Source organism: Cyprinus carpio, chromosome A19, assembly GCF_018340385.1.
Source record: "Cyprinus carpio isolate SPL01 chromosome A19, ASM1834038v1, whole genome shotgun sequence".
In the NCBI taxonomy this organism is placed as follows: Eukaryota; Metazoa; Chordata; class Actinopteri; order Cypriniformes; family Cyprinidae; genus Cyprinus; species Cyprinus carpio.
In genome coordinates this window covers 9,906,542-9,934,062 of record NC_056590.1, presented here as the reverse complement: position 1 = coordinate 9,934,062, position 27,521 = coordinate 9,906,542, and the positions used below count along the sequence as shown (strand labels likewise).

At 33.5% G+C, this 27,521-nt stretch overlaps 1 protein-coding gene and 1 pseudogene across 2 annotated transcripts; one reads left to right on the top strand and one right to left on the bottom strand.

The window, feature by feature from the left end:
• The first annotated feature begins 1,551 nt into the window (after positions 1-1,551).
• Positions 1,552-18,887, top strand: zgc:86598 (STKc_CK2_alpha domain-containing protein). 2 transcript variants are annotated; one of them, XM_042776302.1, is made up of 14 exons: positions 1,552-1,695; positions 6,504-6,575; positions 9,938-10,068; positions 11,145-11,256; positions 13,654-13,755; positions 13,867-13,917; positions 14,027-14,086; positions 14,792-14,875; positions 15,158-15,268; positions 15,428-15,529; positions 16,525-16,625; positions 16,721-16,869; positions 18,334-18,423; positions 18,506-18,887. In XM_042776302.1, the coding sequence occupies exons 3-14, from the start codon at positions 9,968-9,970 to the stop codon at positions 18,622-18,624; spliced, it is 1,182 nt and encodes a 393-aa protein (XP_042632236.1). In that variant the 5' UTR covers positions 1,552-1,695; positions 6,504-6,575; positions 9,938-9,967; the 3' UTR covers positions 18,625-18,887. The 2 variants fall into 2 exon arrangements, with proteins under 2 accessions (XP_042632236.1, XP_042632237.1); XM_042776303.1 differs by lacking the exon at positions 1,552-1,695 and adding an exon at positions 1,735-1,802.
• Positions 18,888-19,816: 929 nt separating this feature from the next.
• On the bottom strand, positions 19,817-27,208 carry LOC109112070 (annotated as a pseudogene).
• Between the last annotated feature and the right edge of the window lie 313 nt (positions 27,209-27,521).

Below are 27,521 nucleotides of genomic sequence, written 5' to 3'. Positions count from 1 at the left end.
ATGAATAAACAATGAATTATCTTACCACACTATGATATGCTATCATGTTTAAAGAGCTGGTGTTTTTCATCCAGATGAAGTCAAATCGTGCTTTAGAATAAATTAAGATTTTTCCATCACTTGCCTGTTGAGTCCAAGTGTCCATTACCTCAGATTACGAATTGTTAAATATGTGCAAATGAGTTAGCTGTCATCAGGTAAATTAGCCCACAACACCAGTTTTCTTGACAGTTATCCATTAAATTGTCAGGAAGGCATTCATAGCCTGCTAATATTGCCCATGTTTGCTCTGTCCCAATTTTGTTATTTTAATTAAATCTGGAGAGGTTGATGCCAACAAAGGCAATTTAAAGAGAGAAAAGATCTTCTTTGAATACCATACATTCCTGATTAAGTCACATGATGCTTAATGGAATTTATGATTGGCTGAAGCAACATGCCATTCTGATATACTCACCTGTAATGTCAGCATTCCTGTCAATGGGGTTATTAATATAAATTATCAATCAGACTGTATTATATCTATCTATCTATCTATCTATCTATCTATCTATCTATCTATATATATATAATGTATCTATCTATCTATCTATCTATATCTATCTATATATATATATATATATATATATATATATATATATATATATATAGTCTAATTATGTTTAAAATAGATGAACAGAATTTTATACTTATACTTTATTGTGTCATTTCTTAAATTGCCAGTAATTAAACAACATAAAGTTACACAATATAAGAACACAATATAAATGCACATTAAAAATACAAACAGGTTAGTTTGCTTGCTTTCTCAATGTCTCAACAAACATGTTTTTTCTTGACCATAGGGAATCATAAAATACAAAATGTTGAAATGATGACATAAAACAGTGACATCTAATTACAATTAACTTACAACTTTTAATAATAATAATAATAATAATAATAATAATAATAATAATAAACAGGTGAGACCAAAATGTTTGAAAGGATTTAAAGCTTTGAACTTCAAGGACTGACCATAAAAGTAAAGTTTTCATAGCTTTAGGGGCTTCTAGAGCATGTAATAATCTTTATGCATGTATGTTCATTCTTATACAGAAAGAAATAAAAGTTATAAAAATCATCCACAATCGCAGAACTGAATAACTTCGCTGAAAATCCCATCTGATTCTGAGCACAGGATCCATGTTGGCTGTATTGCCTGTGCAGTGAATTAATTTATTATTATTATGAATTTAATAAACTTTAACATTATAGGCCTATAAGCAATTTAGTTCAAATGCAAATAGAAATCAAGAAGAAGAAAACTCCAAAAAATAAATAAATAAAAAGTACCAGGAAGGTAATATAATAATAGTAACAATATAAAAATTAAAATAAGGGTATCAAGTATAGAAATATGTGCTAGAAATAAAATTAAGACTAGAATAAATAGCAATAAATATTTAGCAGGACTAATTTATAGACTTTTTAATAAACGTGCATTTATGGACGTGAAATATGAAAAAAAGTAAATTAATCAAAAGCCCGTGCACGTAGTGGGAGGACCAGAAAACCTAGCGTCGTACATTTGGTCTTTGAGCGGAAGCCAGAGTCTGTGAGAGCACCGCTGCTGCGCGCCCCCTGCAGGCCTGGAAGAGCGTCGCGTCTCCTCGCGCTAACTTCGCCGCCGCCATATTAACACAGAGCTGAGAGGTAATACAAACCGCCCTTTATATTAATACTTTCTATCTTTCACCACCAACTTTGAACATATACGCGATCCTTAAATCATTTTAAGGGAAATGAGGGGGTTTCATACTGTGAGTTATACCCTCTTGTGTCTTTGGAAATGTGTTTATTGTAGCTGATGGAACGTTAGCATTGCTGTGGCTAACGTGATGATATGCTAATGATATATAAGATAAACTCGATGATTTGATGGGGTTTTAATTGTTTAACACTTAAATGTTGTCGTGAATGTGCTTAAGTGTAGAAAATAGACTAGCAGAGTGGTTACGATTGTGTACAATTTAGACAGGCTGTTAGTTTATCTCTTCACTGATGCTCTACGTTACATCCTGATCTGAATGGAGGTTTGAGCTCTGTTTCTGAGTTTGATCCTTATTTATACACTTAACGTCTGATTCCATCCTAAATCCGTAGAAACCTCCATAAAGGCTTTTAATTTATAATTATATTATTATAATATTATAAGTATAATTAAATAAAATTAAATTATATATACATTTTTAACATTTCTAAAAAAAAAAATTGTGCATATATATATATATATATATATTATATATATATATATATATATATATATATATATATATATATATTTTTTTTTTTTTTTTTTTTTTTTTTTTTTTTTTTTGAAGAGGCTGGAATTAATGCGTTCTGCTCATTGGTGGATACAATCAAATTAAATAATTGAAAAAGGATTTTTAAGTTCTTTTCATCAAAATACATTTGCTTTATATGAGGTTAAAGTTTTAATTGTGGGAAAAATATATATATCAGAAGTGCCACTGTGCATTGTGGTGAACTGGTTTGATGGGTTATTAACGGAGGATCTGATCCCAAAGCATCATTAAAAAACATAGTGAGCTAACTAGCCAGGATTATTAGGCATCGTAGACACATTTGAAACATGTCTGTGGTGCCCAAAAATGTAGACTATAGGCAATGGGAGGCTTTTTCCTTGGCTGAATAATTGTTCTTGGTACTCAGACGGTCTTGTGTTATTAGGAAAATTCACTGACATTTCCAACCGTGATGGAATACTTGGAAAAATCTAAATTGTGATTTTAAGGATATGAAAAAGTCATTGAGGTTTCAATAGTGAATGTATTCTTTTAAGCTCTAAAATATTTCATAGGCTAGACATTGGTCTTTGTGAATGCAGTCTTGTGTAAAATGTCCTTAGTATGGAAAATCATTGGCCAAATGGTGTGAAGCACGCTGTATGAAACACGTCTGTGATGCCCGAAATGTTTGTGAACCTGTTGAATTGGGCAAATTTCCGTCGACGAGAGCCGACGTGTGGAGCACACTAAAATAACTACCCCGACAGTCACTCGCAGACGGCCCGATGTTGGCCAGCCGTCAGCTTGGTGTGTCCTGGCCTGTACATCACTTGCTCACCTATGGATCTTCAGCAGTAAATGGGTGCTGTCAAAATAAGAGTCCAAACTAGGGATGCAATGATACCATTTTTTTCCATTTTTTATAAAATATAAACATTTAGTGAAATAACATTATTTAGTGGGGAACAAATAAAAGTGAACAAGTGTAGGTATAAATCTGGTAAAAGGTTACACATTGCTCTTTGTGTCTTTGTAAAATGCATTAATGAAAACAAGTAAATGTATTTATGTATAAATATAAACTATACAATTGAAAGACACTTCTTTTAAATGTATAGCGCAGTGATGAAGGCAGCAACATATGATAGATAGGAGTCCTATCCTAAAACCATCGTTTTGACTGTCGTAACCGAACACAACACACGTTTGAATGCTGAGTGGAGGATTACAGACAGCTGCAGCAGAGAGAAGAGTAAATGTGAACTTGAATTGAAACACGAATCGCCGTTGCTTTCTCTCACATGCACGAACTTATGCGCAAACAGCAATCTCATTGGCTGGTGCTCACCTATTATCATCCCGGTTTTGATTTCAGCAAATCAGTTCGAGCGAATGCACACAACCTGATTAAAATTCATGAATCCAGCAGCTCGTTAATCCTTAGTGCGTTTTTTACTGTTCTTATTAGTAGAATTCATATTATTATTATTATTGTTGTTGTTATTATTATTATTAATATTATCCTATCTTATCAGTATTATCATTCGGTTTTTTCCCCTTTTTTTTTTTCTACAGAAATACTGAATGACCAACAAAGCACCACTACCAGTCCTAAATTCAGTTAAAATGTCTATGCATTCATACATAGTTACCAAGTTTTGATTATAATTACTAAAGTTAATAATTAAATAATACTTGATTATCCACATGTATGTGTGTGTGTATATATGTATATATATATATATATATATATATATAGATCAGGGGTGGCAAACTCCGGTCCTGGAGAGCCACAGCCGTGCAGAGTTCAGCTCCAACCCCAATTAATCCTCACCAGCTTTCTAGTAACCCTTCAGACCTTGTTCAGGTGTGTTTGATTAGGGTTGAGGCAAAACTCTGCAGGGCTGCGGCTTCTCCAGGACCGACGTTCGCCACACCGTATATCAGTCTAGCGAGTAAACTAAACAATTTACTAGCCAATGGCGATTCAATTGCCAAGATGTCCATAGAGGGTTGTCAGGACAATTGAACTTTGACTTTATGGTGCTTTATAATGTTTTTGTGCTTTCGTGGGGCTTAACAATAACAGAATAGTATACGCACAATGTTGGATTTGGATCGGTCTCGTCTGACCGATACCCGATCCAGCAGAAAATGCCAATATTGGAGCCGATACCACTACTGAATATCAGATCGATGCATCCCTAGTCCAAACAGCTGCTAAAAATATCCCAATAATCCACACAACTCCTGTCCATTAATTAATGTGTTGTGAACCGAAAAGCTGCCTGTAATAAACAAATGCCAAGATGTTTTTACCTTTAAACCATTGCTTCAAGTCAAACAAGTCTTCTCATCTGAATCAGGAGAGAAATATACACAGATCAAGCACTGTTTACAAGTGAAAGCAGTCTGAAATGTTCTAAACAAATATGTTGGTGGATTTAGATGTAAGAGGACAACAGAAAATGAACTTTTTCACCAAAGAAAACATTATTGTTAGGGTGACCATATGGGCCATTTTTACATCCCGCACCCTTGCCAGGATTTCTGTATTGCATAAAATATCCAGGTTTTGGCTGTTTGCACTAGATCGATCTTTGTATGACATTATTTCACAAGAGAGCAGAGCAGACGACTCCTTAAGCCGTAGCTACGTCGTAGGTTGTGCATAGCACGCGTAGCACGCGCCGTAGGTTAATGTGCACCTCTCCAAAAATCTTAACAGCGCGTCATTTCTATTCCAGACAGCAAGCGCTGTGATTTGTCTGCCAGAACCCCTTCCTCCGTATGTACTTGAGTTTTGTGTGTTTATGTGCACTTTAATATATTTTAATGTTACACCTTCTTATATAAAATAAAACAAAGCAAAGAACAAGTGTCTTTTCATTTATTATACTACGTAGCATTATACATCAGTAGTTGTCCGCGACAAACAATGTTGATCTGCCGTGGTACAAGTCCTTGTGGAGATTGAAAGAATGTCATATCTTCTCATGTTCCTTTGTTGTCTCCTTTTGTAGTTTTAAATAATGATTTAATTATTTGATATTTATTTGCCACCATCACAGCTATATTGATTCTCAGACGAGCTGCTGCTTCTTCTACTTTTGTCGTGTTACACCAGCAAAATGCCCGTGGACACTGCATACTAGCGGTTTGCAAGTGTACTTTACATCGACGGGGACAACGCAGAAGTATAAATGAAAACTGACGCATAGCCTACGGCGTAGGTCCGTTGCAGAAGTATAAATCAGCTTTTATGCTTTCAAATCGCTCTAGTGGTACTTTGGTGTCATACAGTGATCGGTGCATCCCTGGTCAAGTCGAATGAACAAACAAACACGTGCACGTATTTGCATGGCTTTGATTGTTCGCACCTCACGTGCGCGTCACAATTGGTCAATTATGTACAATACCTGCATGTTATTGGTCAAAGTACTTTGGATGTTTTAGGCAATATAAAAATCCTGGCCAGAACGTGTCCTGTATAAAATGCCACATTTGTCCACCCTAGTTATTATGGTTTATTGACTCGTAATTTGACCAGAAGTGACAGTTTGATGTTAAAAATGTTTTAATGATGGATTTGTTTATTATTAACACAGAGATTTTCAGTTTATAAGATATTAATTGATAGACTGGAGTTTATTGTGATTATTTTTATCAGCTGTTTGGACTCTTATTCTGACGGCACCCATTCACTGCAGAGCATCCATTGGTAAGCAAGGGATGTAAAGCTTAATTTTTCCAAATCTGTTCCAATGAATAAACGATATCAGTCGACCTCTAATTTGTGTGTTTTGATAAATTGGTGCATAAATCAAATCCAGCAAGGGTTCTTTGTGGACCATATTTTATTTGTGCAGGTCTTAAAATTTCTTAAATTTGACTTTAAAGCTCTGCAGATAACCATGTGTTACGTCCTTGTGAGATCATTGTTGTAGATTTTAGTCTTTGTCTGTGCACTAGTGATAAAGATTGACACTGTTCTGACAGACTGAGAATGGAAGCATATTTCTTAATGAATGTTTATGATTGTGTTTTTGACTGCGTCATCACTTGGTGGGTACAACATAAATGAGTTTGCCAGTGGCCAGGTTTGGCTGCACACAACAGGTTTTGTTCATACAAACAAATGAACATTTGTGTAACTCAGATACTGACATCAGTGGCATTTCTTAATGTTATTTGTTTTGCTTTGCCTTGCAGGTGTTTGGAGGATCACCCTCGTGTAAAATCTTCGCAAGATTTCTGAAGGCTGCCCGCAAGTAAAATTTTAAGGTAAGTTAGGTTTAATGTCCATTGTGTTCTTTGAAACCTCATTTGACACATTGAGGAGTTGAAATGCGTCTACATATTTGGTCTTCATCCATCTGTAGATTAGATCATGTAATTTTTGGTCTGAGATATGAGTAATGGCTGCTAGTGAATACAGGCTTTGTGTATCATGTGATATCAGGTTCAGCGCTCTTCTGAGGTGGCCATCGGGGGAGGCAGGAATCTTTGGAATGGGGATCAAACCAAAATCCCATCTGGCAAAACAAAATTATCCATTGTTTCTGATGGTAGACTCCCATGAATGCCATTTAGCATCATTGTATTTGTGTACCAGCATCCCTACTTGATTACTTGAGCATTCATCAATAGGGATGTGCCAAACTACATATGTTTAAAACTGACGAGTTGATTAATTGGTCCTGGGGAAATCATGTAGAATTAGGCTGGCTTCATTTGATAATTTCATGGTTTTATGTGACCCTTATCTGATGAATTACTTCAGCAGGGTTTACATAAGACATGCTAAAAATCAGATGGATGGAACGTGACATTTAATTTTTAATTTTGATTATTTTAACCTTTATGTGCGATCTTAAAAACAACGCTTGTGGTGGCACCTTTAAAAAAAACAGCAAGAAAAGTGATGCAATGGTCATAGATGTCCTTCTGAATCTGTAGTTGTGAAGCTAGCGCCTTATGAAATGTTTTATTATTTTCCATTAATTTCCTGGATTCCATTTTAATGGTAGCATTAAATATTAATAATCATAAACAACTCTAATTAATTGATTTTATACAAAATAATTATAATTTTTTTTCCAGAAATACTGTTGTGTATTTACATTATTGTGCTAAATATATTCTGGTAAATTTGTCTGGTAAATATTCCTTTAAAAATAATGTTTTAATAATTTTATTAACAGTAGTAGTAGAAGAACTGTCATTACATTAAGTCATATATTTCTTGCACAGTTATTTTAAGTTAAACCAAACTTATTTTGACTGGTTGCTATGAAGACCTTTAAGTTACCGTTATGATATGAAAAATTTTTCTTTTTTCAAAAGAAACTGTAAAATGCTCATGAAGTGACTCTTAGAGCAGTGCTAGAGGTTATGTTTATGTATTCATATATTGAGGTGGCAGAGGCTGAAAACTCTGCAAACGACGCCACGTGTCTGCACCATTCAGACAGAGACACGCAGAACATGCAGGATTCATATTTAAATAGTAGGGCTGTGCGATATTGAAGAAAAATTATATGTGATACTTTGTTAAATAATGCGATATTCGATATGGGAAGCAATATTGTTTAAAGTGTGTAAAATCAATTTAAATTATATTTTAAAATATTTAAAAGGGCCACTACAACTTCTGAAAGTGACTAGCAGTGTTTTAGTATTACATAAAAAGTAATTTCACAAATCTCGAAATGTAATTTTAACATCAATGTGAACATAAAAAAATAATGTAGCTTTGCTTTCCGTTTAGGCCTATTACTTAAATAAAAAATAAAAAAGGACAAATACACAAATTACAAGCATAGATAAAATAGGTTCAAACGTCAGTAAAGAAAAAAATAAAAAAAAAAAAAAAAAGAAAAGAACAAATACACCATTTACAAACATAGATACAATAAACGGTAGTATTCAGGTGCAGAAATGTAATAATTAAGTGTAAAATAACACTGCATAGTGTTCACTGTATGAATTAAATTTAGATTAATAGCTGTGTTTTGTTGTTTTGTTAAAATTAGTGACATATTCAGCAGCACGTATTTATAGGCTGATGTCCCTTTAAGACCGACGGCACGGATCCAGTATAATGATACACATAAGAGTTCTTTCTCACCTGTTTAAATTCATTTAAAACATAACTGACTGCGTTTACAAGAATGATTCTTAAGACGGGTAACTTGACATAATTCTGTATCTATGGGTCTGTTCAAACACAAGGTGATGTGAAAGGCGACGCTTCAGGTGTGTGTCAGACAGTAAGACGAGACGGCAAAGAATTGTTTTCTGCACTTATTGCACTTAACTCTTTTTAACATCAAGCAATTCTCTGCTATATGCGTCGACCTAAAACTTACCCTTTTGCAACATTTTGTTTGAAGTAGTCTATTATTGAGATGATTCAGATATCACGTCGTTGCGATATGTATATCGCGATATTTACATTTGCGATATTTCAAGAATTTTGATATATCGTGCAGCCCTATTAAATAGTATTTCTGCAGCTTAATATTCACAGGCAGTCGTTCATATCACATTGTGATTTAAGTGTATTGACCTACTTTTGATTTATTCATCCAAAATTTGGCAAATTCCATGACATTTCATGTTATACACTTAATTCTGTTTTTATGTCTGGATTGCACGATTCCGTCTGCGTTTTCTGCATTGCAGAAATCCAATGAAGCTTTTAAGGGGGTGTATTTAAAAAACATAAATTTTCTCCAATATGACTTCACAATGGAGTTGGGTGGAATAAGGATGATTTACTTTAGTATATTTAGTATATATAGTATAACAGTAGAACAGACATAGATGAAATCTAATCACACTTGGGTCCTGCAGACCATTCTCCATTACCGATTGCAGTAATGTATCACAATGGTTCATTAAACCAGGAGGTTCCTGTTTTCAAATGTGATAAGACGCATTCAGAGCTGCCGTAAAATAGATTGATGCAACAAATATAATACAGCAAAATACAACACACATAATTTTTGTAGAGCCCTGGTGTGTTCTTGGTGATTTTTGCCATCCAGTAACAAACTCTGTATCAGTTAAGTCAGCAGGTGTAAAAGAAGTACGGCTGGGTGGTAAATTACTCTTATTGGATTATTCCAACAGGTTCAACTTTGAAAGCAAGATGAGTTATGGGTCCAGTAAACACCTGGAGCTCGTTTCCAGTTATGTTCAGCATTCCAAGTTGTATGTAGATTATAGAACTTTTAAGTAAATTAAAATATATAAAAAAGCCACAAAGAAAACACTATTGTGTCCTTAAGCCATCTTGTGTGTTTTCAACCCTGGAAGAATGTGCTGACACCTTTTGGACTGCAGTGGTCCAGTCTTCCTCGGTCTGCTTGCATCTAGATTAAAACTTTTCTCTATCTGGGCAAAGATTCAGAACCTTAATCCAATTTATCTGACAGTCAGGGGTCCGTGTCGTGGCTGGGGACCTTTAAACCCAAACATCCCAGTTGTAGATTTGTCTTTCTTTTGATTCTTTACTAAATCCATGTGCAAATGAGGCCAGAGATTTCAAGCCCCAAGCCTTTTATTGCAGTCGATTTTATGGATGCACATCGGCCTGATAGTGCTGTCCCTATATTGATTGTTTTTTTGTGTGTTCACAGCCCTGACAGGAGCAGCCACACGTCCAGATCATGTCCGGGCCAGTCACGAGTCGATCCCGTGTTTATCCAGACGTCAACACACAGAGGCCGCGGGAGTACTGGGACTATGAATCTCATGTCGTAGAGTGGGGGTGAGGGATTACATGAATTTTTTCAGCATGTGATGACAAAGCAGGCTATGATTTCAGAATTTTTTCTTTTTTTTTTTTGATGTAAAAATAAATTACAAAAACAAAAATTACAGGGTTAACAGTCATAGGAAATCTGGAAATATCTGTGTACTTTAAACATGTGTTTTCAGGACTGAAAATGTCAGGAACATTCTATGATAAATATACACAGTTTTTCAGAAGTTTGGGGTCAGGACTTTTTTTTTTTTTTAAAGATTATTTCTTTTATTCTGTATTTTACATTTTAATACACTTTCACAATATTACTGTTTTTACTGTATTTGCAATCAAATAAACACACCCTATAAAAACAAAAGACACCTCTTAAAAAAACTACAAAAACAAAAACCTTAAAAAACAGTGTTTTTCTAGATAGACTCACTCATGTCTTTTTTTATGTTTGCTCACAAGCCATGTTGATGTCTGGTTTGTAAATGAATTGTTCTTTTTAGTCTGTTGAATAATTCAGTGAAACAGATTCACAAATTGCAGAATCAAGAAGGGGTATGATTGTGCCAGTACAATTATATAACAATGTATATCTCAATACCTTACAGTGTTGTCCAGAGCCTTGTATGAGTGCTTTATTTATTAATATACACACATTCATATCATGTTCAGTAGTAGATCATCTAAATAATATATCCCTGTGACCATCGTTTCTTAGAGCTTCTTCTATTGGCTATTGAAACTAAAACCCAGAATTACCTATTCTCAAAAATGTTTAGGCAAGTATCAATCTTAATTCAATGCAATTGAAATGAACAGATCACATGGGTTGTGAGGCCTTAGTGTTCAGTAAAACCACAGAAATATCAAACTAATGGCATTTGATTCATTAAGTTTGAAAGCTTCACATGTTTAATGATGAAATATTAGGTATCTTCATCTTGTAAGTTTTCATTCAGAGTCCCAGGATTATTTGCAGCCATCATAGAGCATAGTGTGAAATACTTCTCCACAGTGCTGATGTCTTTATTTGTCTGGACTGGTGTTTCATTTGCATTTGTAATAACAGCTGTCGGACTTGTCAACAGGAATCAAGATGACTACCAGCTGGTGCGGAAACTAGGCCGAGGAAAGTACAGCGAGGTGTTTGAAGCCATCAACATCACAAACAATGAGAAAGTAGTCGTCAAAATACTCAAGGTGAGGAACGTTGTTGTTCCAGACAGCTTTAACAGTGTTCTGGCCAGCCTTTGGTCAAGTCAGATTGGATTCAGTGGAACGGTGAAAACCCTTGGACTTCACAATCCTCCCCAGCTTCTCATTTTCTGAGTAGTTGACGAGAACGTCTGCCGAGATAAGCCTGTTTATGTTATGGTAGGCAGTGGATGATATCGAAACCAGAAGCTGCTGGCCGGCATTCAGGTGAACGGGCGCCTGGCGAATTCTTTCCTCACCCCCTCCTCCTGTTAACCAGAGAAAGCTCTAGATTCTAGTGATAACACCCAGCGAGCTGAGAGCTTCTTTTAAAGCTAAGTGATAAATAGTTTTGAAGATTAGCGGCATTGTCCTGTAATATAGCCAGTCATGTGCAATGAACTTCCCCTGCCTGGAGACACGAAGGAAGATTGAGTCTAGACGCAGTCAGATTGGGTGTCATTGCGTCAAATTCATCTGTACTGAAAGACAACGTGATATCAAAATGAGCTTATTTACATTCTTAATATCTCTGAATGGAGCGATGAAGTAGTTGTTCTTGTGGCGGTACAAGTTCGAGCCTGGCTTGTCATTTCTTGCAGCTGTTCTTTTTCAAACCCATTATCGAAACGGATAACTTTTTTTTTTTGCTGATGTAATCAGTGGTTGGTTGTGAAAAATAACAAACTAATAATCACATAACTCACTTTTCACGACCGCCCTAAAATTTTGTATTTATTTAGGTATGTATGTAGGGCTGCACGATAAATCGAAATGGAATTGAAATCGCGATTCGACAAAAGCTGTGATTGTCATGCGTATCTTTCAGTGAAGCGCGGTTCTGTGATCAGCAGTAAATCTCCATCCGAAGGCCAGAGGGCGCTCTCGCGCTGAAACTCCAAATACGCCTCCATCGCTGCAGCTGAATAAACAGAAGATTTAACTGCTTTTATTTTTTCAACGTGACTAATAAACACACAATTATGACAATATATGGTTTATATATATGGTATTTTCACATGCTTTCAGATGGAGCAGCATTTACTACACAGAGCCGTAGTTCACTGAGAAGCTGTGCAAACAGCTCTCATTATCGCAAACGATTTCTTCAATTTCATAATCACGCAATAAAATCATCTGCAAATTTTTTTTTTGTTTTTTTTGCGTAACTTGTCAGCGAACTACGGCTCTGTGTAGTAAATGCTGCTCCATCTGAAAGCACGTGATGATGATTTACTGCTGATGACAGAACCGGCTTTACTAACAAATTGCGCATGACAATTGCATTTGATTTATCACGCAGCCCTATATGTATGTACAGTGTTTATTCTAGACTTTTCCAGCTTTTTCCAACTTTTTCAACTTCTCCACTGAAGCGCACACACACAGGCCAAAACAACCAACCATCTCTGTCAAAGACTTAAACTGCCACAGAAACAGAGACCGTATGTTCACCTCAATGGCAGAGCGTGCAGCCTGAATGAGAACATTTGAATTTTTTGTTTTTTAAATTAGAAGCATAAATAAATACAATATAACAAAGTTACAAATAAAATAAGGTCTAATAGTATTCAGGTACAGAAATATAATAATTAAATGTAAAATAACACTGCATCGTGTTCACTGTATAAATTAAATGTTAGATTAATCTTTGTCAAACCTGTGTTTTGTTGTTTGATTAGTATTAATGATACAGACAGCTGCAGGTATTTATAGGCTGCTGTCTCTTTAAGACCCGACACACAGATCCATTATAATGGTACACATCCGGTTTCTTTCTCAGCTGTTTTCATTTATTCAAGACATTGTCGAGATGGGTATTTTGACAATTAAATGTTAGGTGTCTGTTCAAACACAAGGGGATGTGAAAGAGGAATCAACCAGCAATTCAAGTATGTGCGGCTGTGCGCACAGAAAACAGCACGTTTGTTTAGCCATCATATATTTTAAAGAACCAACAATGACTTCAAATGCTTTGGAACCGTGAGTATAGACAGTATTCCTTTCAGCCTGGCATATAAATTATATGCTGTTATATGACGTGTTCAGTTCTGTTATTCAATGCAGGCGGTGGGTTTGTTGAGAATACAAGACTTATTTTTGTAAATGACATAATGAATTTGGTCAACACGTCAGTGCAGCCCAAATATTTTCCAGCGTGGGATTGTGAGTCTGCTGTAAATTATTACCCAATTGGGAATGATGTGACTGAGAAGCTGCAGCTGTGGCGGAGATTATTTTCAAGGCAAATTAAGTTGAATACTAAAGAATCTAGAAAATCTTTTTGATTTCAAAAAATACTTATCAAATCACAAATTTGTTAAAGTTAAAAAAAAGTTAAAAGTTGCAAATGCTGTTATATGTTGTCTTGTGTTGTGTTTTTGTCTTTTTATAAATATGTAGCCAGTAAAGAAGAAGAAAATCAAGCGGGAAATTAAAATTTTGGAAAATTTGAGAGGCGGCCCCAACATCATCTCACTTCTAGACATTGTCAAGGATCCAGTGGTCAGTTGGCTTTCCTGAATATGATGTTGTCATGTAAAAATATATATATGTACTTGTAGAGTATGTTTCAAATGTGTCTCTAACTGAGGTCTCTTGAATATCTCCCTGAAGTCTCGAACCCCAGCTCTGGTTTTTGAACATGTGAACAACACAGACTTCAAGGTAAATCACTTCTCAGACCTGCCAAATAATTTCTGCCACCTCAACTAAATGTAATACAAAAAAAAAAAATCTGTTCAGTCAAACTCAAGCATTCTCTTCTGTCATGCAGCAATTGTATCAAACGCTATCAGACTACGACATTCGGTTCTACATGTATGAGATCCTAAAGGTAAGTTCCTTCTGATATCATCTTAAAGTATCACAAGCCTGTACCTAAATTTACTTTTGTTTATACCATTTTTACCTGTATTTTTCGAATGCATTTCAAACTCTCCCGTCCTCAGCCAACAACAGGGAATCTCAATATGTAGTGCCACACAATTGGGCCACTTTCCGTGTTTTTGTTTGGTGCTACTAGTTGCTCAGATGTTGCACACTTCACCTATAAGTGCTTCTCAACAGCTATGTTGTTCATGTACACTTGCTGTTAGTCAGTTGTGTGAGAGTAAATGAAAAAAAGGTATTTTTTGTTAGTGAGAAAAAACATGGGGGACGTTGTTGTGAGTATTAGTAAATGTGCTGAAATTCTGATTTGTTAGTCAATATACTTATATGCACACCATTTTCTTTTTGGGAAATTTTACAAGAAAATATTCAAAGATTCTATTAATAATCTCAAATATTTTAATGTTCATTCTTAAATTTAATTATTTTTAATGTATATTGTATATATTTGTAAGTTGCATTGAATTCTGTAGAATATACATTTTTCTTATGCTAGAAAATATTCTAAATAGTTTTAATATTGAAATATTTCATCAGCTCCTTTTTTTAAAAATTTTTTTTTTAAATGAACGATTTATTGGTCAGAAGATGCTGAATCTCAGGTATTTGTAATGTTGTCTAGTTCTAAGTGTCTCTCTGTCGCTCTCAGGCTTTGGATTACTGCCACAGTATGGGAATTATGCACAGAGATGTGAAGCCACACAACGTAATGATCGACCATGAACACAGAAAGGTACTGCCCATTCATTTACTGCTAGTCTGATGAGTAATGATGAATATTGATGAGCTCGCTTACGTGCACCAATCAAGAATCAGAGTTTGCTGTAGTAAAAGAGAAGCATTGTTTGATGATGTGACGTCAAGCACATTTGAGCAAGATCAAATTTATGTCTACAAATTGCATGTTCTCTGCGTCAACACTGACACTGATCGCACATCATGAAATATTAACTATTCCCCCATTGACTGAATTCACATTTGAATCTTGCCTGTTCGTGTGTGTTTTGTGTTTTAGCTACGTCTGATAGACTGGGGCTTAGCAGAGTTTTATCACCCTAGTCAGGAGTACAACGTCAGGGTGGCGTCTCGATATTTCAAAGGACCTGAACTGCTGGTGGACTATCAGGTAAGAATGACACGAGAAACTAGATGCAGGGATACAAACAGTTTTTGCTTGGTTCAAGCATCTGTTGAATAAACATGCACACATACAGAAGCAGTGCAACATTTAATTGTTTGGCAAGTTTGCTGCTGTTTTGAAGCTCATGTTGCTTTTGTCCCACAGATGTATGACTACAGTTTAGACATGTGGAGCTTAGGCTGCATGTTGGCGAGTATGATCTTCCGGAAAGAGCCTTTTTTCCATGGACATGACAACTATGATCAGGTGAGAACTGCTGCTTTTAGGTCTTTCAAATATTCATTGTTGCCATGCTGTTTTATAGTGACTGATTTTGTGTCTGAATCACAATTTGCATACAATTCATTTTATAAAATGTAAGATCATAATTTATTGGTCTCCAATTGTAGCATGTAAGAGAATGTGCTTTGATGGTGTGCTATTTTTGAGTTTTAGTTTTAAGTGCTAATATTTCCCACAATCCCTTGTACTAATAAAAAGGAAGGTTGATAATGGCTTGTTGATGTTGTAGTTTGCTCCAGTGTCCTAGTGTCTGTCTTTATAAATTCATAAAACATAAATGTATAAAAAGTTCAGTACTTAATAATTTGCACACTCAGAAGTATATGAGTATATGCTGCAGGCATGATGTATTTTTGTAGGCTAAAACTCTGAAAGGAGTTTATTTTTAGCAATAACGTTTAAATAACTTAGAATTGTTGGTTAAAAAAAGTGTCTGGTTAACAAGATATTTTCACGTTTGATTCTGCAACTTGAAATACATTTATAATACTGCCTTGTGATTTTAATACATCAATAAAACCCTATGTGATTTTAATAAATAAAAATACATAAAATGCATCAAACTATTCCGACTCAAACCTTCAGCGAAAATGTTTTTTAAATAAAAACCACAAGAGCTGTTGGAAGGTTAATGAAGTTATGGTGTAGTTTAGTTTTTTTACCTGTGCTGATTGTATATTTAGGTTTCAAAATATAGTTGTGTTTATGAAGATTTAGATGATGAAAAAAATATTTAAGAGTCATGCGCTTTTGTTGTTCATGGAGTTTATTTTCTGTAGCAATCCATAAGCCGATGGAAAGATCCTATTGGGCTTTTGTGGAGGGAACCAGGATGATGCTAATTTCTGGGTTGGCCTACAAAAATACATCATGACTGCAGCGCTCTGCTCAGCTGGTTTGATCTGTCGAGTGGTGGCTGCTGCCCTCTGCAGTTTTTAACCAGTTCTGTCTCTTTCCAGCTTGTACGGATTGCCAAAGTTCTGGGCACAGAGGACCTCTACGACTACATCGACAAATACAACATTGAGCTCGACCCACGGTTCAACGACATTTTGGGAAGGTACGTTGAGATTTGGGATTGTTTTTATGCATTTAATACTTTTTAACTGCAGTTTAGATTTTTATCTCTCTTTCATTCGGGCTCTCTTTCTCCAGACATTCCCGGAAAAGGTGGGAACGGTTTGTGCACAGTGAGAACCAGCACCTGGTCAGTACCGAAGCTCTGGACTTCCTGGACAAACTGTTGCGCTATGACCACCAAGCTCGTCTCACCGCGCGTGAGGCCATGGAGCACCCGTATTTCTGTGAGTGTCTGCTCTTTGGCATTTTAGTCATATAAACTTGAACATCACTGCGGTTCGAACCATAATGTGTTTATTTTATAGAAAAGTGTTTGTGCTTTCTTGTAAAACACACCCTATTGTTTGAAATATCATGTATTCTGATGAAATGAGTGTAAAGGTGTTCAGCAATGGTGAAAAGGTGTGTAGAGCCCTATGAAATATTTTTCTTTTTACGAAATTTCTTTTTTTTTTTTTTTTCTGTTGTAATTTTTTTTAGTATTCTGTATTTTTTTATTTTTTTTTATTTTTTTTTTATTAAAAATCAGGTCTAATTAATTGAAATCCTGAAACTTGTACAATTTAACAACAGTTGATAAAATAGTTTTAGGGCATTTATTTGTTCCAAAATTCAGTTTTATTTTCCCCAAATTCTGTGTTTTAATGTTTGAATTAAATTTTAATAAGAAATGTCTAATCAGGTGAATTCATTAACTTAAATTTGATACTTGAACTTGAAACTTTAATTACAATGTTTATATTATATATGGACCACAAGTGTCGATTTTTCAAAATTGAGATTTATACATCATCTGAAAGCTGAATAAATAAGCTTTCCATTGATGTATGGTTTATTAGGAAGTTTTGATATATTTACAGTAGGAAATTTACAAAATATTGTCAATGAACATTTTTACTTAATATCCTAATGATTTTTGGCATAAAATCTGTAATTTTGACCCATACAATGTTTTTTTTGGCTATTACTACAAATATACCTCAGCGACTTAAGACTGATTTGTGGTCTAGGGTTACACATGATTTAATAAAAAAAAATGGAATTTAAGTGAAACAATAAATCATTAACAATTTAATCTTTTAAAATTTTATCAAATTAAAAATTGATAGTTCTTTTTATTATTTTGCAAAAAGTGCTGCGCAACAAAAAGGAAGAAAGTTGTGATATACCTCCATGTTTCAACATGTTTGTTTTTATAAAATACATATATTATTTCTTTGAGAAGTACATTCTACTGTACAGTAGTACTATATTTTTGTCACAATTTCTTCAAGGTAAACCAAAATTTTATTTTGAGAGGTTGCAGTTAAAACTCAGTTTCTGTGTTTATATGATATGATGGTAGTTTTTATCAAATTAAACAGTGAAATGCTCTCAGAATTAGTTTTTTTTTTTTAATTATTATTATTCATCCAAAATTTGCAAAATTCCATGACATTCTCTGTTGTACTGGGAATTCCATTCTTATGACTGGATTTCGTGATTCTATCTGCATTTTCTATATCGCAGAAATCATAGGGCCCTAGGTGTGCACCATCTTTCAGTCGGAACTAAAGTGGTTGTCATGTGGAAGCTGGATTATTTATTTTTTTTGCTCTTTTGAAATAGAAGTTTGATGTATTGTACTAATTATTCCTCAATGTGCAACATGAATTTCATGACTGTGTTCATGTCTCGTCATGTATCAGATCCCATTGTGAAGGACCAGGCGAGGATGGGCTCCACTTCAGGACTGTCCACTGGCTCCACTCCAGTCAGCACGTCCAGTATGATCACAGGTCAGTCATGTGCTTTCTGAGTGAACTTTCATTTGGTTGAGCTCACAAATTCTGACAAACCATTTTGTCTGTTTTCCTGTAGGAGGCATCACATCCATGTCCTCGTCCCAGCCGATGGCCAACATCGCAGGTTCTCCTGTCATCTCCTCTCCCAGTGCTCTAGCCACACAGGTTCCTGCAGCCACCGGTGCCCAGCCCTGAACAGACTCCCTCATGCTCTCTCTGCCATGGGCCACATTTTTATGTTGAGTGTAAACAAACGAAAGAGAGACTAAACTAGGTTTCTTTTTTTTCTTCATTTTTTTTCATACAATTATTATATATTGAAGCTCGGACACACAGCAGACAGTCGTTATGTTGCGTCAGTGTCCGGCAGTCTTTCCTGATGATGGTGTCTATATAGAAGCCACTACAGTGTAGAAATTCAGAAAAATGGATAATAAAATTTATTTTATATGTCCCTACATTGGCTTCCGTTTGTTAATTGAACAATTGTTGATATTTTACAGGTTTGGGGAATTCAATTTTAAGTTGTATTGCAGCTATAATTCATAGACAAATATCAAGGTGCAAGAACCATATTTACATGCATTTAGCAGATGCTTTTATCCAAAGTAATGTTATTGTAAATTAACAACAAAAACATTTAATTTCAACAAATTTACCAAAAAAGCAGTAACGCCAGTTACTTTGTATTCCCATTTTTTGACTGACAAGCCTCCTGTGTCCATATTGGGAGAAATCGGAAGTATGGAGGCGTTGTGTGCACTGTGTGAAAATGATGTTACTGTAGTTCTAGACTAAATGTGAATGTGCATTAATTCATCCCACTCACAAAAAACAAAACAAAAAAAAAAACAGATTTAGTATTCATCAAAATTAATCAAAACAGTGAAATGCAAACTCAGAATATGACGCAAACCTGCAATAACTAAATATATTAAATAACACAAATGTATCTATTCCCATTTTATTAACAGTGTCTTTTGCTGCTGACCTTTAATGATCCAGTTCAAACCATACTAATGAGCAAAAATGACTTTAGATTAAACTAACAATTGTGCTTCATTGTTTTTTTTTTTTTATTGCTGAAGTGTTGAACCTTATTCTCCTGTGTTCTACTGTACAGACGTGAATTTACTTTTCCTTCAGCCTGAGGTTTATTCATTACACTTTTTGGTGTGAAAGGGCTTTTACATTTGCTATAAATAGAACTTCTTATATTAAAAACAATCAAGCCCTGCTCATATTTAAAAAGTAACGTGAAAGTAACGCAAAAGTAATGTAACACATTACTTTCCATAAAAAGTAACTAAGTAACGTATTTAGTTACTTTTTTAGGGAGTAACGCAATATTGTAAGGCATTACTTTTAAAAGTAACTTTCCCCAACACTGCATTTAATACAAAGCATTTGCTGAGTTTAGCCAAGATTATCTTGTATAATAATCCAGTTTGGCCTAATAAGCAACAAAACAAAAATTGGGGGAGAAGTATTAAGTACACTTCATTCTTCAAAATGTGTCTTTGTGTTCCAATGAAGTTGGTTCTGGATAATGGTGAGTAAATTGCAATTTTTTTGAATGCAAGAAAGATCTATTAAGGAGTGATGAATTAAACAGCTGCAGCAGCTTCACACACAAAACTTTTTTCTTCAAAACAGTAAGCATCCATCCAGAAATCTGTCTCTCCATTTGGATGTCCCAGACTAGCACAATCTTCACCGTCCGGATGAACTTTAGTCCAGTTATCAGGCTCACTGATAGCATTCTTTCGTTTCATCCAGAATCTGCAGAAAGAAAAAACAAAATGCTTCTGTTTAAGTACTGACCTGCTAATTCCCTTCATTTAAAGCTAGTTTTAATGCAAAGGATTTATTGTCAAGATTAATGAAGATCTTACTCTACTGAATTGCTAACTGGCTGGTTATTCACCCAAACCCAGTGACCCTCGGTGTCCAAATCATTAAGACCAATCCAGTGAGTCTCTTCAACATTAGAGGTAACAAAATCCTGATGGGGAGAAAAAAAAAATCCTGATATAATGCACATAAGGCTTAGAGCATTAGAATGATTAATCAAGGAATGTTATTCTAAATAAATAATTCTTAGTAATCATTAGGCAACAATTTCATTCAAATGTAACTGCTGAAATTACTTTTTTTAGGTGATATCACGCATCTAATTTAGTACTTTTAATGTATTTGGTCCCCTCCTGCCATTTACTGTCAGTGAGCAAGCTGTGCCTTGTGGTGGCATAAGATGCTAACCTTTACCCAATCTGCCGAGACCATCAAACACATAACATTTTGATTGCTCAAATGTCATCAGTGGACTTAAAAATGTCTTAATATAGAGAAAATATATCATTTTGTTTTGTTTCAATGTGAGCAAAATTTAACTGTAGAATATGAAATCTGATCTCAGAAGGCCTTATCAAGTGTTTAACTAGTAAACACACCTGCTCTGCTTTGCTGTTTATGATCACTAGATGTCCTCCTAGAGTCACACAGTGATCTCGACTCTGTGTCCAGTTCATCCTGACTGTAGAATAGTAGTAACACTTTCCTCCAGAATGAATCCAGTGGACAGCACAAAGTGCACAACCTGTGCTGTCTTTTGTAAAAGAGGTAGTGATGATTTAATTATTCATAATTTCACACTACGTCTTTATTTGTGTGTGAAAGGTCTTTTAACATTGCACAAGGCTCAGATCATAAAACGTACGGTTTAATCTGCTCAGCTTTTCAAGTGTCTTCTTATGCTGGTTGTGGAGCACTTAAAACTCTTCTTTGTAATCTGCATGACAAGGCCAAAAAAGAAGAAAAGAAACACAATCAAGATGAAATAAGTCAATGATCCATTCTTCAGACCATGGTGCTCTAAATCTAAACTAATTTAACTCACTATTGTTAATGTGGAGATGTTCCCTAACTCTGGTGCAATTGGCTGCAAGTTTATCAAGCTCTCTTACCATGACTGGTACAGAAACACTTATGAAAAAAAGGACAATGTCACTGTACTGGATCATGAAATATATTTTACTCACTTGTGCCATTAGTTTTCTTGGCAGACAGTAGCACTGAAACTCTGACATCTGATTGAAAACAGAACATGAGCAGAAGCAGTGATGTCACACCATATATTATATAATCTATTTGAGTTATACTCACACAGTATCCCCAGAATACAGAGACCTCCAAGAGCAAAAACCAGACAGACAGCAAAAACAATCAGAAGAACTTTAGTCCGTTTAGGCGGACAAACCTCTCTCTCACTTTCTTGCTCTTCAGTGGAGTTACCTGTGGTAGAAATTTGATGAGATGAAGGAAATTATTTATGAGTTCTTGAAGCAGTGCGGAATTTATCAGGAACTATTCATGAATTTACATTTGCTTCATTTCTTTTCTTTCTTTCTTTTTTTTTTTTTTTTTTTGTTAAATCAAAATGTTCAACACGTAACATTTTGTGTCCTAAGAACAGTTAAAATTTTCACTTAAAATCTACCTTTATTATATAGTTGACTCTTGTCTGAATGTTTGCCAGTGTGGATATATATATATATATAATATAATATATAATATATATATATATAGATATATATATATATATATATATATATATAAAATATATATATATATAGCCTAAATTGTATTTTTACAGTTTAAACAAGCATTTGTATAACTGGATATCTGACTGAAAACCTCAAATAGCAACTAAGATAAAGATCTTTTGACAGCTGCACCCGTGTGACAACTTCTCATCATGACACACATGGGAAACATATCTGTTGATCAAAATATCTTGAGAACATGAACACTTCAGCCCTACAGGAAGTCAAATGGTAAACTTCACACATCACTGTTGCCTTAGCAAATATCTAATGTTTATTTATGCTTTTGCCAGGTGTGTTTCTTCAAAACAATATAAGAACTATATACTTTTATGTATAAATGTCATTTTAAATGTAAGCATGTGAAGGATGTGGATGCATCAGCCATTGAGTTCAGAGAAAATGTAAAATGATTAAGGAGGCCATCTTCTCTCATGTATGTTTTAAGTGACATTAACACAAAATACAAAATCAAATATTCTATTTAAAATTGTTATATCAGTTTAGTTTAATAATTGAATAAGACAAAGCAGAATCCTAGCTAAAGAAATTCAGTTATTTATTCTGTGACTTACCTGCAGGTGTGTGTGTGGGTATATATATATATATATATACATCTATATATAATATATATATATATATATATATATATATATATATATATATATATATATATATATATACAGTATATTGTATATATATACTGATTAGATGTAAACTGGATTACGTAATCAGATTCCAAAAATGAAGTACTTGTAATTAAATTACATTTTAAAATACTTGTAATCAGACTACAGTTACTTTTTTATTGAATGCATGATTACATATTAATCACACAATTAGCAATAAATTATTCATTATTCACACAATTATTCATAATTTATTGATTCTCTCTGATTCCCCTTTTCATCTCTTAAATATTACTTTCTAAAATAGCTTATATACATTCAAAAGTCTTCCTGTTTTGTGGACATTCCCACAAAGACCAGTCACTCGTCTGGAGGACTCACAGACGCAACACAGCATTTGAGCACTGGATTTACAAAAATCTCTTTCATTTCAATAAGTGTTTTCTCAGCATTTCAACATTGCAACAACTGCTGATGAACACATTAATATTTATTTGAATTATCACTCATTACTATGTCTTTGGAAGGCTTTTTTTCTTTTTTAAACACAGTAAAACGCAAAAATTCACGTTATTTCTTATTTACATGTAATGGAGGGAATCCAAAGGTTAATTTTTTTTTTTTTATTAATCATCAGCCGGATCTCTTTCACCTAATATGTGTCACTTAACCAATCTTAAGCAGAGGTGTAAAATACTTGAGTCATTTTACTTGATTACTTTAAGTATTATTTGGGGGTATTTGTACTTTATTCAAGTACAGTTTAAACTGATTTACTTGATTACATTTCTGGAGAAAAAAACAGTACTTTTTACTCCTTACAACTTTATTTCATCTTAAAAAGTACATAACATTTTTATTTTCTCTTATACACAATAAATATGGTAAACAGAAGTTCAAATGTTCAATCGATGATTGTTTTCACACATCAAACACGCACATTTCTACTTCAGTTGTGACTTTCATCAAGTAAATGTCTGGCTTCAAAAGTTTACTATCAAATCTGAGGAAGCATATTGAGGTAGCAAAGTTGTGTTTCCCCCCATAAAGAGTTTATTCATTATTCTTTCTGTTTTGATAGAGCCTTTAGCTCTGTAATATATTAGCTAAATGCATAAGATTGAGTGCAGATAAATCAGTGATGAGAATTTAAATACAGTTAATATTTTTGTGGTAATGGTTTTTATATATATATTAAATGTTACAAAAATCTCCAAAAAAGTGTTTAAAGGAACATTTTATGTTAAATAAATTGTAATTTATGTTTAGTGATATTCTTACCAGGTAGTGGATATTATGTCATTAGTATTTTTTGTAATCTTAATAATTATATGATTTGCTTATTAATTAATCTAATTAGTCACAAAGTGATGTTGAATAGACAACACGAAAAAGTGGCCTTTCAAAATGTTAATGTTGTAAAATTTAAATTAAACTAAGACAGTAATTTCAAATAAACAAAACAAAAAAGTACCCTTTACACCAAAATGTTAATGTTGTACAGTATGTTTTAATTCTATGAATTCTATGTCCGAGATGTTTATGACTTTCTTTCTTCAGATGAACACAGGAAAAGATTTTTAGTCTGTATAATGCAAAGGGACAGGACCACTTCAGAAACCACACAAAGTGACGGTCAAGTTTAAAATATTGGTATTTGTATTTTTTTGTATTTATCCTTTCACTTAAAAATACACTGATTCATTAACAGGGGTTGTATGAGTTACTGTCTGTCATATTCATGTTTGGACGTCCCATTCACTTGCATTAAACAAAGAGAGATGATTTTTTTCTAAAACCCTTAGTTTGTGTTCATCTGATAAATGAAAGTCATATATTTATTGGATGGCATGAGGGTGGAAAGGATAGATTTTCTTTTTAATCCCTTTTCCTGTATTTGTGTGTGTGTCCCACTGTGCTGCATTTTAAATGTTGTTGAACTAGTATGTGTATGAGTTTGACCTGTGCATTTTGTTTAGTTTTTTCCCTATAACAAAATTTCTGTATATCTGTTAGAAAAAAAAGTACTTCTACTTTTTAATACTTGAGTACAGTTTAAAGTTGTACATTTTTACTTCTACTCAAGTATGTTTTGGCCAGATACTTGTACTTTTAATTGAGTAAAATTTTCACTAAGTATCTGTACTTTCACTTGAGTACAATTTTTGAGTACTTTTTACACCTCTGACCTTAAGTCGCTTGGGTATATTTTTAGCGATAGTCAAAAAAAAAAAAAAAAAAAAAAAAAAAAAAATAATAAAAGCCCTGTATGGGTCAAAATGATAGATTTTTCTTTTATGCTAAAAATCATTAGGATATAAAGTAAAGATCATGTTCCATCAAGATATTTTTTTTAATTTTTCATGTTCCATGAAGATATTTTTGAATTTTCTTACTGTTAATATATCAAAACTTACATTTTGATTGGTAATATGCATTGCTAAGAACTTCAGTTGGACAAATTTAAAAGCGATTTTCTCACTATTTCGATTTTTTATTTTTTTTGCACCCTCAGATTCCAGATTTTCAAATAGTTGTATCTCGGCCAAATATTGTCCTATCCTAACAAACCATACATCAATGGAAAGTTTATTCATTGGTTTTGTGGTGCATGGTCACATATATTTATTTGAAGTCCCCCCTGAGATTTTAAGGTAATAAGTTAATAAATAAGTAACACATTTGCATATTCATGGTTCTCTGACATTGGTTAATGGTCACACGACATGCAGGTAAACACATTATTATTATTATTATTATTATTATTATTATTATTATTATTATTATTATTATTATTTTTAGTGTTTTATTTTGATTGTTGTTATTTTAGAATTCTTTATTTTAATTTTACATTTAATTTTTTTTTATGATGTAATTATTAGCTTTTCATTAAACTCGTGAACACCCTGCAGTTTCTTCATGGGCCCCTGTTTGGGAAACCTTGACATAATGTAATGAAACAAGAAATGTAATCTATTTTCTGTTTCTTTGCATTTTTATTTTTTACAAGATAAACTAGTAACTTAGGTCAAAAGTAGGCTAATCGAAAAGTAATCAAAAAGTAGTCTGATTATATATCATGTAATTTGGAATCAGTAATGGATTATAATTTTCAAGTAATTTACCCAGCTCTGTATGTATTTATGTATGTATGTGTATATATATATATATATATATATATATATATATATATATATATATATATATATATATATATATATATATATATATATATATATATATATATATATATAGTTTGTCAGTTTTACACACCCAGTTACATTTTTTTTAATGAATTCACAAATGCAACCAAAATATAACATGAACATTTAACTGAACTCTCTGAAAATTTCTAGAAATGGATAATAGTATCCCTATTATGATATATTCAACAAAAATAGGTGCTCCAGTCGTCAAAAAAGAAAAGTGCGGAAAAATTAGTTTGTTAAATCTGAACAAATCTTCAAGTTTTTATAACGGTCAAACAAAATGTGGCTAACATGAAAGCATCAAAATATCTTAAATATTTATATATTTATTTTTTAATTTTGTTGCATCAATACAACCTATCAGTCCATATCAATGAACAGTTATACCCTAGTAAGTTCTGCATAACTTTTCTCTTAAATTTTACAATTTTACTTTATAGACATTGTTCTTTGTGTCCTTTAAAAGACCTCACAGCATTTGTGGGGAATTAAGACTAACAAACAAAATGAGGATTCTTGATATTAGGCATGTGATAAACAGTTACAGTGTTTATTGAAATAAATGCTAATTAGATATTATGTCCTTTAAATTATAGCACTGTGGTTTAATGAATGAAACAATTTACAAAGGTCTTTCTGCTGGAATAATCTTCCTAGTATGATCTTGATATCTGTTCTTCTCTCAGAAAAGTGTTCACAACTTTACCTTTCTGAACTCTGTATCATTTAAACAAACAAACAAACAAACAAACAAACAAACAAACAAAAAAACAAACAAACAAACAAACAAACAAACAAACAAACAAAAAAAGAACATTCTGAAACATGTCAGTAATATCTTACCTCTGTACTGAGAGCATTTGCTGCCTGAAGCTGTTGCTGAAGGCAAGTAATCAACATTTTCATAGTTAGAATTCATTTCACGACTCGTGAAATGTTTGGTTGGAGTGTTTACTGGAAGCACAGAAACCACAGACATATTAGTACAGTAATAAGAGTCATTTGTACAGACAATAAATAAATAAATATTGTAAATATTAATAATAATAAATATTATTATAGTGCTTAGAGTATATTTATCTTTCAATATGTACAAGCACAATGTTAACATTTTGATAAATATTTAACTAGCAATATGCAAATTGAAAACACATGTCCTATAACATTTAAACAAACGTATATTTTTCTTTATGTAAATGGGCTATGTATGATTAATTGCACATACATACTGATGCAGATGTGTATGATGCTGTTGTCACTAGCAGCACTGCATTTGTTGTGTGAATCTGTAGCTGTAATAATAGATACTGTGGAAACAAGCAGGAAGTTATAAAACCTCAAACTCAGAAACTGAACTACAGTTATGAAAGACTTTCTGTTAAAAGTTTGCTCTTTAAAAAATATCTTCAGAAATGTAGGGGGACAATAAGTGATATAATATAAGCAAGTTTCATACTGACAAGGATTTTTCGTCTATGCTTTAAGAAAATACTGTCAACACACTCACAGGTGTTTCGGACATACTGTCAGTAATAAACAAATCATTCTTCTGAACTGGATCTTTTTTAATGAAACTGTAGAACTGGTCCACAAAGCTTATAATCTGAATCCACTGTTTCACTTGAGTTGGTTCTTGAAACCTCAAAACC

Excerpts from the sequence above, each read along its gene's own strand:
- zgc:86598 (XM_042776302.1), top strand. The coding sequence starts at position 9,968 with ATGTCCGGGCCAGTCACGAGTCGATCCCGTGTTTATCCAGACGTCAAC. Across the intron at positions 10,069-11,144 it reads TCTCATGTCGTAGAGTGGGG|GAATCAAGATGACTACCAGC; the intron begins GTGAGGGATTAC and ends ACTTGTCAACAG. Across the intron at positions 15,530-16,524 it reads GACATGACAACTATGATCAG|CTTGTACGGATTGCCAAAGT; the intron begins GTGAGAACTGCT and ends GTCTCTTTCCAG.